General features: G+C 34.9%; 2 protein-coding genes across 2 annotated transcripts; both read left to right on the forward strand.

The window, feature by feature from the left end:
* The first annotated feature begins 1,932 nt into the window (after nucleotides 1-1,932).
* On the forward strand, nucleotides 1,933-8,687 carry LOC102588732 (serine/threonine protein phosphatase 2A 57 kDa regulatory subunit B' beta isoform-like). Its single transcript, XM_006339028.2, has 3 exons — nucleotides 1,933-3,108; nucleotides 7,963-8,301; nucleotides 8,404-8,687. The coding sequence occupies exons 1-2, from the start codon at nucleotides 1,933-1,935 to the stop codon at nucleotides 8,263-8,265; spliced, it is 1,479 nt and encodes a 492-aa protein (XP_006339090.1). The 3' UTR covers nucleotides 8,266-8,301; nucleotides 8,404-8,687.
* An 816-nt stretch (nucleotides 8,688-9,503) lies between these two features.
* LOC102589063 (uncharacterized) lies at nucleotides 9,504-12,420 on the forward strand. Its single transcript, XM_006339029.2, has 4 exons — nucleotides 9,504-9,838; nucleotides 10,055-10,165; nucleotides 11,097-11,165; nucleotides 12,115-12,420. Exons 1-4 carry the CDS (start codon nucleotides 9,695-9,697, stop codon nucleotides 12,163-12,165), a joined length of 375 nt encoding a protein of 124 aa, XP_006339091.1. The 5' UTR covers nucleotides 9,504-9,694; the 3' UTR covers nucleotides 12,166-12,420.
* Nucleotides 12,421-13,084: the final 664 nt, after the last annotated feature.

Genomic DNA, 13,084 nt, shown 5'->3' on the forward strand with positions numbered 1-13,084 from the left:
TCTGTGTTTGTATAAAACGAGAAAGAGAGAAAGGCAAAAGAGAACTGGACAGGGGAATATTTGTATTGTATAATTATAAGTGTATAGGACGAAGATATATGTATTTGCATGAGTATATACAATTTTCTCTCGCTTTATACAAACATAAACACAATTTATACATTTCTGTTTGTATAAAGCGAGAGAGGCGAGCGACAGAGAGAGCGAGCGAGAGAGGGAGAGTGGCGAGCGAGAGTTTGAGGGAGAGAGGCGACTGGCGAATAGTTTGCTACATGGCACAATTAAATCAAAGTGTGATTATACCATTTAATTTGAATTAATAGTTTGTCATTATGTATAATTTTCCTTTTGTAATACTCCTTTCGCATTTTTAACGTAATTTCATAAGTGAATTTGAGAAGAATGTGTACAAGAATAATGCAACTATAAATTCATGCTGAAATATAATGAAGTCGAACTATTTATTTTAGTGATAATTGATAACATATAGCTCTATTAAAATGACATTGATTGATATCATAAAATAATATTAACAAGTTATAATATATTGAATTACATAGGTTCGTTTTACCATGAGCCCATCGAAATTGATGAGCATTAAAAAAAATAAAAGGAAAATAGTTCATCCATCTTTCTACTAATACTACTCTTAATCAGTTGACTTTATCTGATAATACTGATAGTATTAATTAGTTTAACTATAGAATGAGTTAAATGGTCAAAATATATTTGAACTACTTCTATTTTAGAGGTTGACATTCCAACCTTAAATTGTCCTATTTTTCTAAAAAATCTGAAGTATTATTATTTATGTATTTAATATATCTTATTATCAATTTTTTATTATTTGAACTATTAATGTCGTTTAAATAAAATAAAAAAGAAACAAATAGTAATAATTAATACATAAATAATGATAGATCAAGAGAAAAATAAATAACTAATAATTCATACGTGAAACTCGAAAAAAGAAGAAGAAGATAGTTCAAGACATATTTTGATCATTATCTCTTATAGAATCTAATGTCTTAATACATTACTACATTTAGACATTCTAAACTAGGTCAAGTTTCAATTAAATATCTTTAATTCTTAATAAAATATTTCAATTAGACACTTTCAATTTAAATTGCACATATTTTTATTCATCTATTAAATAATTAAATTAATCGCATAAAATATATAATTTTATTTAAAAATAACTAGAGTTTTATGTCTCATTGAGCCAAATACTATAGTTGGATAAAATAATATATATATTCTATATAATTAACTTAATTATATAATATGCGAATGAAAACACATAAAAAGAGAAAAAAATAATCAAGGTATCGAACTAAAACATTTTATTAGAAATTGTTGAAATGTTCGATTAAAATTTAATTCGAGTATTAAATAAAATATATCGAACGGACCGCGTATTATATGGAACGAACTTATCTTAGCACAAACGGATAAGAAGAAAAATATATTCCGTGAAATGTCAAAAAAGCGCATTTTCAATCAATCATTTTCATTAGCGTCCCCTCAATTTTTAATTATCCCACTTTCGTCACTTTCTCTCTCTTTTCTAGTTCTACTTCAAATTTCTGTAATATCTATTTTACTTTTTCTACCCCTCATTATCTCAATTGATCGCCGGAAAATTCCACTCCCTCCGATCATTTTCCCGTTCTCCGGCGGTCATGGATCGCCGTTACTACACACTAATTGAAATTTCCAGACGGTGATGTTTCTCATCTCCGGTTATAGATTTCATTTCATGTATGGTAAAATCAGGTACTTGTGAACTACACATTGCAATTATTAAAGCTCTTTTATCTTCTCGATCTCTGTTTACTAACGAAAAGTTTCTGTTTTTAGTTGAGGTTTTTGATATCTATAGGTAGGTAAAAGTTATAGTTAGGGTTTTTGTTTTGATTGGAAGGGATAATGTTGAAAAATATCATAAAGCGAGGGCATAAAAAGGTGCCTAAATCAGAAGTATCTGATTTTGGTCACGCGCCGCCGGCGGGGGGTAGGAATTCCGGCAATGTTTCGACGTCTGATGTAGTGGTGAATCATGCTTCGAGAGGAAACATGGTAACGAATTCGATTCAATCACAACAGATACCTTCAGTGATGACATCTGCAGCTCCAGCACCGGGAAACATTGAGAACCTTCCCTTGTTTCGTGATGTCCCGATATCCGAACGTCAAGTGTTGTTTTTTAGGAAACTACAGATTTGTTGTTTTCAGTTTGATTTTACTGATACGATGAAATTGGTAAGGGAGAAAGAGATAAAAAGGCAAACACTTGTGGAGCTTGTAGAATATGTTCAATCTGGTGCTGGAAAAATCAATGAAAATAATCAAGAAGAAATGGCAAGGATGATATCAGTGAATATATTTCGTTGTTTACCTCCGGCGTCTCATGAGAATACAGGATCCGAAAATGTGGAACAGGAAGAGGATGAGCCATGTCTCGAGCCATCTTGGCCTCATTTACAGCTTGTGTATGAATTGCTGTTGAGGTATGTGGTTTCATCAGATACTGACACAAAGTTAGCTAAACGCTTTATTGATCACTCATTTGTATTGAAGTTATTGGATTTGTTTGATTCCGAGGACCCAAGGGAAAGAGAGTATTTGAAAACTATACTTCACCGCGTATATGGGAAGTTTATGGTGCATAGACCATTTATAAGGAAGGGAATCAATAACATCTTTTATAGGTTTATTTATGAGACAGAGAGGCACAGTGGGATAGGTGAGTTACTAGAGATTCTAGGGAGTATTATAAATGGTTTTGCATTACCCATGAAAGAGGAACACAAGCTATTCCTTGTTCGGGCACTCATACCACTGCACAAACCGAAAACGGTTGCCATGTATCATCAGCAATTATCCTACTGTATTGTTCAGTTTGTTGAAAAGGATTACAAGTTGTCTGATACGGTTATAAGGGGTTTGTTGAAATACTGGCCTGTCACTAATTGCCAAAAAGAAGTCCTCTTTCTTCAGGAGCTTGAAGAAGTGTTGGAGACCACACAGGCGGCAGAATTTCAGCGTTGCATGGTTCCTCTTTTTAGACAGATTGCTCGTTGCCTTAACAGCCCACACTTCCAGGTTAAGGGAAATTTGTAGTGTTTATTTGTTATTTGCTCCATGCATCTTTTGTTTATCAATTTACTATTCATCAGTAACTCAGCTTTTATCCATTTCAATTGTCGATTAAATATACATTTGCTTTGAACTGTGGGTAGAATAGAAAATTGTGTGACTGCGCTTTCTGTTTTTTTGGTTGGTTAGATCCTACCAAGTTGCTCTTTCTTACTCTTTTTTGTTTGTTTCTGGAGAAGCATTTTCAAATGATTGTGTTCACATGTATAACTGTGTTAATAAGTGAAGAAATGAAGTAGATAGTGCTTAGATGGGAACAATTGGCATTTCTCCGGTGTGCCATTATGTTATCTCTATCCAGTTTTAATAGTATTTCCTTCTGATTTGTCATATTCCGTTAACTAATCCATGTATTGGGTGTTCCATTTGTCCAAGATTTGGTGGACAGAGTTGCACGGTACTTGTGTTGGTAGGAGATAGTAGCCTTGTGAAATTAGTTGAGGTACGCGCAAGCTGACCTGGACACTGCGATTATCATAAAAAAAATCTAAGAATTGGATGTTTCTCAGAAGGCACCTTATGCAGGCCTGAGAGGATCAGTAAAAACTCTTTGGATTTGAGGATGTGCTTTGTGACTTTTTCATAGATTCTATTATCTTCCACATGACAAAGATGAGTTTCTTTTTTCATACTGCTAACTTCCTACTGACGGTACTCCCTGTAGGCTGCTTTTTTGTCCTCGTTTCCCATTTTCATTAAAGGACAATTGACGTATCACGTTGTTGTAGGTTCTTAGCAAAATTGTTTGTTAACAGTTGCACTTTACTAACTCCGTCCAGTCTGTTTTTATCATAAATATCTTTCTTTTTTGTCAAGTACTACTTTTGTCGTAACTATTCTCGTATAAGTTTCTTGTCTGCTATTTCTGTTGCAAGTCCATGAGGCTACAACTGTCTTCTACTATCCAATTTAGAACTGCCACATGAACATTAGAATGTGGAGAAGCTTAGTCTTATCAGTTACCATTTTTGCTTCTTGACTTCTTGTATGGAAAGAGTGTTGTCATATTCTTGGCGCTCATGCTGTCGTTCATATAAAATAATTATGTCACAAATGCTTTATCAAAAATCAGTATCTAATATAGTTACACGTGAATCATTTTGTCCTCGCACTTGAGTAACATTAGAGGTCTAATTAGCGTCTTTTGGCCTGCCATCTATTTATATGTCAAGATAGAGGGTACCTTCTTCCTGAGGTCTCATCACCTAGCTGATTATCTAGGGTTGATGTAACTTATAACTCCCCAAAAGAGGAATTTCCTCATTATACTGCTCATACTCGATCAATAGCGTACTATCAAAATGAAATGTGGTGCTTTGATGGTAGTAATAAGTTTCGGAAAAAGCTTTACTTTATTTTATGTCTGTACATAATCCATTTAAGTGGAACAAATTTTGGCTGTCTCAATTTGTTCTGGACCAATGTATTAGTTCTTATTGAGGGGAAACTGAAAACAAATTTAAGAGGTGGAGCTACCCTTTTCGGTTAGCATAGCTTCAGGGTTATGCTATCACCTTTTGGCCAGTAAGAACTTGTCTACCAAACAAGAAGAGATCAGCTAACTTTTCACACTTATTTTTATTTTCTTGGTGCATAACCTTCAACCCTTGATATATATGCCATATGAGCTTCACTGGTCTTATCATTGTGTTGCTTGCTTTCTAAATATATGTGGTACTAGCCTCTTTACTTTTGTCTTCTGCAGTTGTATCATCAAATAGTGTTAAAAGTAGTGGAGACGGATATTTTAATTCAAAAGAAAAGTTTTTATGCATGAGAGAATTCTTGCTAAACTGCAAATTCTAATGTGACTTGTGTCAACTTGATTTTTTTTTTTTTTTATTAAGTAGTGACTACTTGATTCTAATTGACAAACCACAATTTTTTTTTTTTTGATAACCGAGAAATTCGTCTGTGACCCGCCCTTTGGACCAATCACAGCCTTCTAAACACGGTGGATAATGGGTCCGCCCCTCTACCCTTTTCCACTTAAATACCGGGCTTCACTTTGCATGGTGTAGGGCTTGAACCTGCGACCTAAGCCACAAATCCTCCACCTTTTGCCACTTGAGCTAGGCCTTGGGGGTGACAAACCACAAACTTTGAAGCTCTAGCTAATGAAAAAGAGGAGAAGCACACTTTATTAGAGCATCTTTCCAGAAAGGTGTTGTTTAATCATTAATGAGAGACAACAAATTACAAGTTCCTTCTTTCCTTTTTTTTTTCGTGTCATACACAAAAGCTGGTATTTAAGTGTGGATAAGGGTATAGGGAACGGACATGTCCATCGAGTTTCAAACTGTATGCCATTGTCCCTCGGGTATTCTTGGCTTTTAACAAAAAAAATACTTAAATCTTTTTTTTTAATGGTGAAAATATTACTCCCTCCTTTTCAATTTGTTTGTCTGGTTTTGACTTGACACGGAATTTAAGAAAGTAAAAAAAACGTTTGAATCTTTTGGTCTTAAATTAAAGATATATGGAATGCACTAAAATGTCCTTTAATCTTGCAGTTTTAAACATGCCATGTGGAATGTTAGAATTAAAGAGTTGCCAGGAAAGGAAAGAGTCATTTTTTTTTCTTTAAATGGACTAAAAAGGAAAGTAAGATAAAACAAATTGAAACGGAGGGAGTGGTAGGGCCTGTTTGGATGGGCTTATAAAAAGTTAACTTATAAGTCAAAAGTTAGATGTCATAAGTAGATGGTACCCTACTTTTAACTTTTGACTTACTTTTTAAACTTTTTTGACCTAAAAATGGGTGCTTAAAAACACTTTATAAACTTTCCAAATACCTCCAAAACTAAAAAACTACTTAAAGTCAAAAGCACCTAAAAATAAGTTAATCCAAACGGGCACGTAGTCTAATGCAGCCTTGAGGGAGGGGAGTAGCTAAATCAATGTCTTAATAGCTTTAGGAGATTCTTGGGTAGTTTCTAGAATTTGAGGGGAATAGGAAGAGAAATAGTGAAACTAATTGTGTTGTCTTCCCTTTCTTGATTGTACATTACAAAATACCCTTGAATGTGTGCTGTTAATTATCGTACTAATTAATTTTGTTCTCCTTCAACCACATCCAAATGCCCATGTTCCATCACCTTCACTTGCCTTAACAATAGTTTTATGTGCTTGTGAAGTAGGTTTATAACTAAGGGTCATAACAAAGATTGGGACCTAACATTATAGAGCAAAGATTGTCAATCCCACAGAGTGACCTGTCTATTTATGCAATACCCCTATTATAGGGGTGAAGGGTTGTTCGTTTTAGACGCCAGAGAAGAGAAGAGGGGCATTCATTACCATAGAGAGGCCAATCAACAACAACAACAACATGCCCAGTGAGATCCCACTAGGTGGGGTCTGGGAAGGGTAAATTGTACGCAGACCTTACCACTACCTCGTGGAGGTAGAGAGGCTGTTTCCGGGAGACCCTCAGCACCATAGAGAGGCCAATTGAGCGAATATTTTTCCTTTTTTCCCAGATTTTGTTCTTTCTACTGTTATACCCAACAAGTATCCCAGCTTTCCAAGATTCTTGGTGAAAGAGTGATTACAGGTTCAGGTTTATTTCTTTCACTACCTGCAATCACAATATCATCAACCTTCATCAAGGATTATGATGGATGCTTTCTTCAAAGGACCAGAAGCTGGAGTGAAATGGCCTACCTGTATTATGAGCATATATCTGTTTTCAGTATTTGATCAGCTTATTGTTTCAGTGTTTCCCTTGATTAAGTGAATGAGTGTTAGGGTTCTAGTGCTTGGTTTCTGCTACGTTGCTTAGGAGGTGAAATTGTAAAAATTCCTTTTCCTGTTCTGAAGCGTCTTTGCTATTTTCTTTTTTTGCTTTGTGGTGAGAAGCACAAGAAAATCTGTTAAAAGCATAGAGTGAGCTTGGATATGGATGTATTCTACTTTACTATCCTTTTTATGGGCAGCACTTTGTTGCTAGTTACTATTGCTGCATGAGTAGTTCAGTTCAAATTATAAGCTTGCACTTTTTAGAGGTGCTTTCTTTTTTCTGTTTTGAATTTTTCTTGAGTTCCTTGAACTGCTAAAGAACCTAACACGGATTGGAGATGGGAAGATTATGAAAGGTTGCCTTAGTTGTAGTTACTCTTTTGGCCACTTCTGTCCTAGAACTTTTACCCAATCAAGCTTTAGAATCTTGTCCTGTTACCCAAGAAAGATAGCTAGGTAAGGGTCAGATTCTGAGTTCTTTTTATTGATTTCACTAGTATAAGATATGGATACTTTTGGGATGACCTTTTTATTTGTTGGATGAGTGATTCTTTTCTTGTGATTTCAGTTGAACTTCTCGGTGAATCCTTTTTTTTTTTTATAATCTATTTAGAGTTTCTTTCTTTGTGAATCGGCTTGCTTTTGACTGTAATAGGTTTAGCTGTGTACTCCAGAGATGGTGGTTGTGAAATTCTTTGGTTATATGTCCATTTGTCTCATTCAAAGTTCTTTCCTAGAAGGTCAATTGCAACGTCTATTTCTGATCAGACCGACTAGATGTCTTAAGCACATTCATGTTCAAGTATAGGCGTGAATTCAAAATATTTCGTGTGGACATTGGAAACATTATTTGCTTGTGCAGTAAAAACCATTCTTTTTGTTTTTTGTCCTTTTTTTCATTTGTACATTTGCAGCAGCTTTCTGTTGAGAAATGTTCTAGTAGTAAGTTACACTTTATATTAATTTTATTTTGATATCATCTGATAATAATTTGTTGGATCATGAGATGGCAATCTATTATATCTTTTGTGGTATTTCTGAAGCAAATTCATATTTCAGGTTGCAGAACGAGCCCTATTTCTATGGAACAATGAGCACATAGTGGGATTGATCGCCCAGAACCGCAATGTCATTTTCCCGATCATTTTTGATGCTCTGCAAAAGAACATAGATAATCATTGGAATCAAGCTATCCATGGACTGACTGTAAATGTTCGCAAAATGTTCATGGAAATGGATGCTAATCTGTTCGATGAGTGCCAAAGACAGTATTCTGAGAAAGCAGCCCAGGCCACTGAACTGGAAGAGCAGCGAGAACTAAGATGGCAGAGATTAGCAGCAGCTGCAACACAAGGACACTAAAAAGGACACATTCATCGCGATTCCTGTTCCATTAAGGTGGGATTAGACCCCAAATCCAAAACTGGATATGTGGTCCACAACCATGACCATTTGTTATACTGGTATTCATTTCTCTTAGTTTTTGTTCGTTGGTTTCAGTGTGTTGAATCGTTGAAGATGACTGGCAATGCAGCCGTGTGTAACTCATATATGTATTTGATAACTGCTTTGTCGCGTGCTGCAGCTCAGGAATGGTTTGTTTAAGTGTAATTTGTTCTGTAATTTTGCCCTCTTTAGAGAAATTTTTATTCTTCAGTGAACTTTGAAGGCAACAATTTCTGATGTTTACAGGTTATTTATAGTTTTTTTTAATGGGTCATTGCACATAGTTTAGTGTTTAGACAATGGTATCAGAAAGTAGTACCTATTTAATTTTGTATTTTCACTTTCATAAACGCTTTTATTACTTTTCACTTGATCAATGATATGTGTGTTCACTTTAAATTTTAACCAAGTGTCATAATCCTGTGTAAGTTATCGAGTGTCACACGGAGTGTTAGTTGAAGTCTTAGTTTGTGACATCAGGCTAAAATGCTTAATTTGGTGTAAATAGTCACAACTAACAATCATCTTCTAGTCATTTCACTCTACTTGATGCGAAAAAAAATGTTGTGATGTTATTGTTAAAAATTTAGTCGCTCTCAATATTTATGATAAGTTAATAGATATATGATATGTGTTTGTATATACTTTTAAAACATTTACTCATGATTAATTAACATGCTTTTTTACCTTATTAAATCACTTTACTATATTAAATAATGTGTTTGCACATAATTTTTCAACACTTTAATCACTATTAGTTAACATGCAAAATCACCTTTAAATCACTTACCACCAAAGATGTGATGCAGTGAATGAAGTTGTTGCTCCTCGAGAGTTCAGTGGTGCAGTGAATGTGACTGCTGCTTCTCGAGATTTTGGGAGCTCTGTATTGTAGTAAATGGGGTTGTTTCAGGTTTGAACTTGTATGAGTATTTTTTTTTGGTAGGAGCGCTTTCCTCTTAATGAAACCCTACCCAAAGTAATCAAACTCTAATGTGGAATCCAGGTGAGAAAAAAAAAAAACTTTACTAAAAATCACTTCACAATTATAAATAATACTATGTGTTTGGACATAAATTTCTAGCAAGTAATCATAATTAATTTTTGAAAAATAAAATAATATCTTATGATAAAAATAGATTCCGTCCACTAAAAAAAAGCCCAGATAAAAATTGATAGGAAAATCCAGTCAGTGCCACTTCTTGTAGCTAACGCTTTGCTATATTCATCTTCTTCTTCTTCACTGTTCATCTTCGTCTTTATCGCTACAAATTTCAATCCTGCAATAGAAAAAAGGGTTTTTTTTTCTGTTTCACAAGAATCCATAGATATAGAAATTGCCGGAATGGGTGGAGGAGCTGCTGCCTTACAGAAAGATGTTCCTTGGAGAGCTTCTTCTGGTGCAAAACCCATCCCCAAAATTCATTATTCCCCTGTTCTTCGTATACCTCAAAACCCTCTTTCCGATTATGCTCTCTCTATCATGAAGGTTCGTTTTTTTTTTTTTGCAGTCATATATTTGTTTCTGTTTTGTTGTTTCTCATTTTGTGAGTTTCACTTTTCTCTAAAATTTGTATATGGTAGTGTTTACTTTTGAGTTGTTTGTGTGGTATTTTTTTCTCTTTTCTTTGGGGTGGGGTGGTGGGGTATGGGAGTTGCTTCGAAAGATGTAATCTTTGTGGTTTTTTTGGATTGGGAATTGCAGCATCCAGATCCAATTGGAAGCGGATTGGGGACGGAGGCAATAGTAGAAGCAGCAGGCCCTGATTGCATTGTTCCTGGACAGAATCCACCTATCAAGCTTCTGGGGCTTAAGGTGCTTCTATAATTTAACTTGTTCTTTTTATTTTATCTACAGTGACAATGGAATTCTTACTATTAGAATCCGAAATGATTTACTTCTCTACTGGAACTATGACTTTGTTGGAGAAAGTGATAGAGTTAATACTTTTAAGTCTAAAGATGGTAATTTCTGTCTTTAGAAATTTGTTCAGTTGGATGCTGCACTTCTTCGACTGTTATCATGAACTATTTATAGAATTCTGAATCCTTTGAGAGGACTGGTGATTTGTTTAACGTAAGCTTGCAGCTGTAATCGAGTTGTTGCTCATGCTTAGCTTGTAGGGCAAAGGTAATTAGAGATTGATGTGCATGTGCTCACTGTGAAGCATATGAGGGTCTTATTTTCATGTCTAGGTGTTGGAATGAAAAAAAAGTAAAAAATTGCTTTTGGTGGCGATGTTATTTAGTTCAGCCAGCAGGTCAAGTGTTTTTTGTTGTAGCCTTCTTTTTTGATTAGTTTTTTTGTTAGCTTAATGTAGGTTCAGCCAAGTTTAGGCATTTCTATATTGCAGTCTGATGGTTACATATTTTAAATGATAGGACTACTTTGCAGAGGGGATTTAAGTTGGCATTTAGAAATTCTACCAGTTGTCTTTGTTAGGTATAATAAAGATTGAATTGATTCTTGGCTTGAAACCACCTTTTGCACATTTAGGGAATGGGAATGATGATGTTGTATATCAGTAGTGTAAAGAAGTAAATCAGATTCCTTTACTTTTGCGTGTTGAAGGAGGGGAAAGCTCACATGAATGACACTTGTTGAATTGAGCAAATGTGATTACTTATGGTAGTTGGCTGTCTGTGCTAAATATGTTATCTGAATTAGTTTTTGGCTTTTCTCTTGAGCCTCTTCATTAAGTTCCAGCGTTCAGTTTTAACACTCCCTACTTTTTATATGCATGCAGGTATGGCCCATTGAAGTCGACTTGAAATTTATGGAACCTGTTGGGCGAGAACTGAAGTCAGTTGGGAAGGTAAATTTTTTACTTTGTCTAGTTAACAGTTCCAATTATCTAAAGAACAATCCTGTTGAAACAAAACCAGTGACTGGTGTAGATCTTGTGAAAGCAACTAGTTTCGTTAGTTAATTTATTGATTGCCACTAAAACAAGTTGTTCATTCCTTTCACATAACCTTTGTTTCTGCCTTATCTCAGAACTGATTTAGCTTTACCTGCAAAAGTTATAACCTTTTTTGAACTTCAATGTAATAGCTTACAAAATTTGCGGAATATGGATATAGCAAATGAGTAGCCCTAAAAGCTGTAGAAAGTTACCATACTTTCCATGGCATATTTGCTCAGTGGATTCAAGACTAGTATAGTTTAAAGAGGGAATACTAACAGAATGGTTAGAAAAGAAGGTGCTATCCCTCATTTGTAGCGAAGACTGATGGGTATTGGTGATTATAGACATCATACTGACATCCGTGAGCGCATGTGTATGTGTACATTTGGTTTTATAGTCAAATAAAATTGTCCAATTGTTAACCACTAAAACTTTCGACTAAGAGTATGCACATACTTGTCTTTCTTTAATAGCTTTTTGTGAAGGATCAAGTTTTACGAAAGGTGGTCTAATTTCAAAAATATGTTGATTTCTGAAGAAGGTGGAGTTGGTAGTTTCATTTCCTGTGCATTTGCAAAAATAATAACCAAAGTGGTGAATGTAGGTAGTATAACTGCACTCATAAGAGTATTTGGCTAATTAACAAATAAGATGCTGCTGCTGCTCTCCCCTTCCTCCTAGCTAGCATAAACTTCTCAATTAGACATTCAGAAGTACAGTCAAGAATGTGAAAAATAGAGTTTTTATTACAACGATGCACATTCGTAGCTGGATTCTTGCATAGACCTGTGGGTATGTTCGTGCAAGTGTCATTTTACCTTTTTGACACTTCACTATTGTTTTTTTGTGCTTGCAGTTCATGGATTCTGCAGTTGATCTTATGAACAAATCTTTCATTGATCGTTAGTACTTTCCGTTGGAGTGGCTGAAGTTCACCAGTTGTTACATCAACTACTTTGAGGCTTGTCAAAAACTAATGAAGCTGGTTATAGAGATCATCAGTTCAGTTAATCCTACTACAAATGTTATCTATTTAAGGAGGTCCTATTTGTGTTTTCAAAACTTGAAATCTACTGTACATTCGATAGCTACATGGAATTGTGGCTTTTTGAAAAAGTGAATTACATCTGAAAGTTACATAAGCTTGAAAATTTTGCGGCAAGTCAATGATCCTATGCTATCTTCTCATTACAGGCTCAAATTTACAGTTTATTCAGTAACATCTCCCAAGTATCAGACTATTGTTGCTCCCCAATATACACGCAAGTGTATGTGGTCGTGCAAGTAATATAAATTCTTTAAGAACGAGTTATCTTTCCCAAGGGACTTATGATCAATTTATATCTAACACTTAATTCTACAAATAAAAGTAAAAGTAACCTTTTCAAGAGTTGATGATTGATTGTTAACTACTACTAATTATGAACTAAATAAACGTAACTAAATGTGAACGACTTTAAGATGATGTTTCAAGTAAGTAAAGGACAATTCTAGGGTTGCAGCATGCCATGAATCTCATGTATCATATTATTGGCTTAGAATGAATTTCAGTTGTCAAGTTAGTGGTTTATAGGGTTAATTGTTTTAGTCGGGCTACACACCTCTAGTCGCCTACTCCAGTTAGCTATCTAACTACATCGTTGAGCGGGGATAAATAGACTAATTGGCGAACATTTATATTTCATCCTATTTTGTAACCAAACAAGTTGTTCGTCCGGGCGTCACTCCTAAACACAAACCACCTCAATCAAATGGATCGATCGAGCTCTCTATATTCTCTGGTCTATCTAATCCCTCCTCTCTCGATTTTAAGATCAGACAATGTA

Source organism: Solanum tuberosum, unplaced genomic scaffold (assembly GCF_000226075.1).
Source record: "Solanum tuberosum cultivar DM 1-3 516 R44 unplaced genomic scaffold, SolTub_3.0 scf00008, whole genome shotgun sequence".
Taxonomy (NCBI): domain Eukaryota; kingdom Viridiplantae; phylum Streptophyta; class Magnoliopsida; order Solanales; family Solanaceae; genus Solanum; species Solanum tuberosum.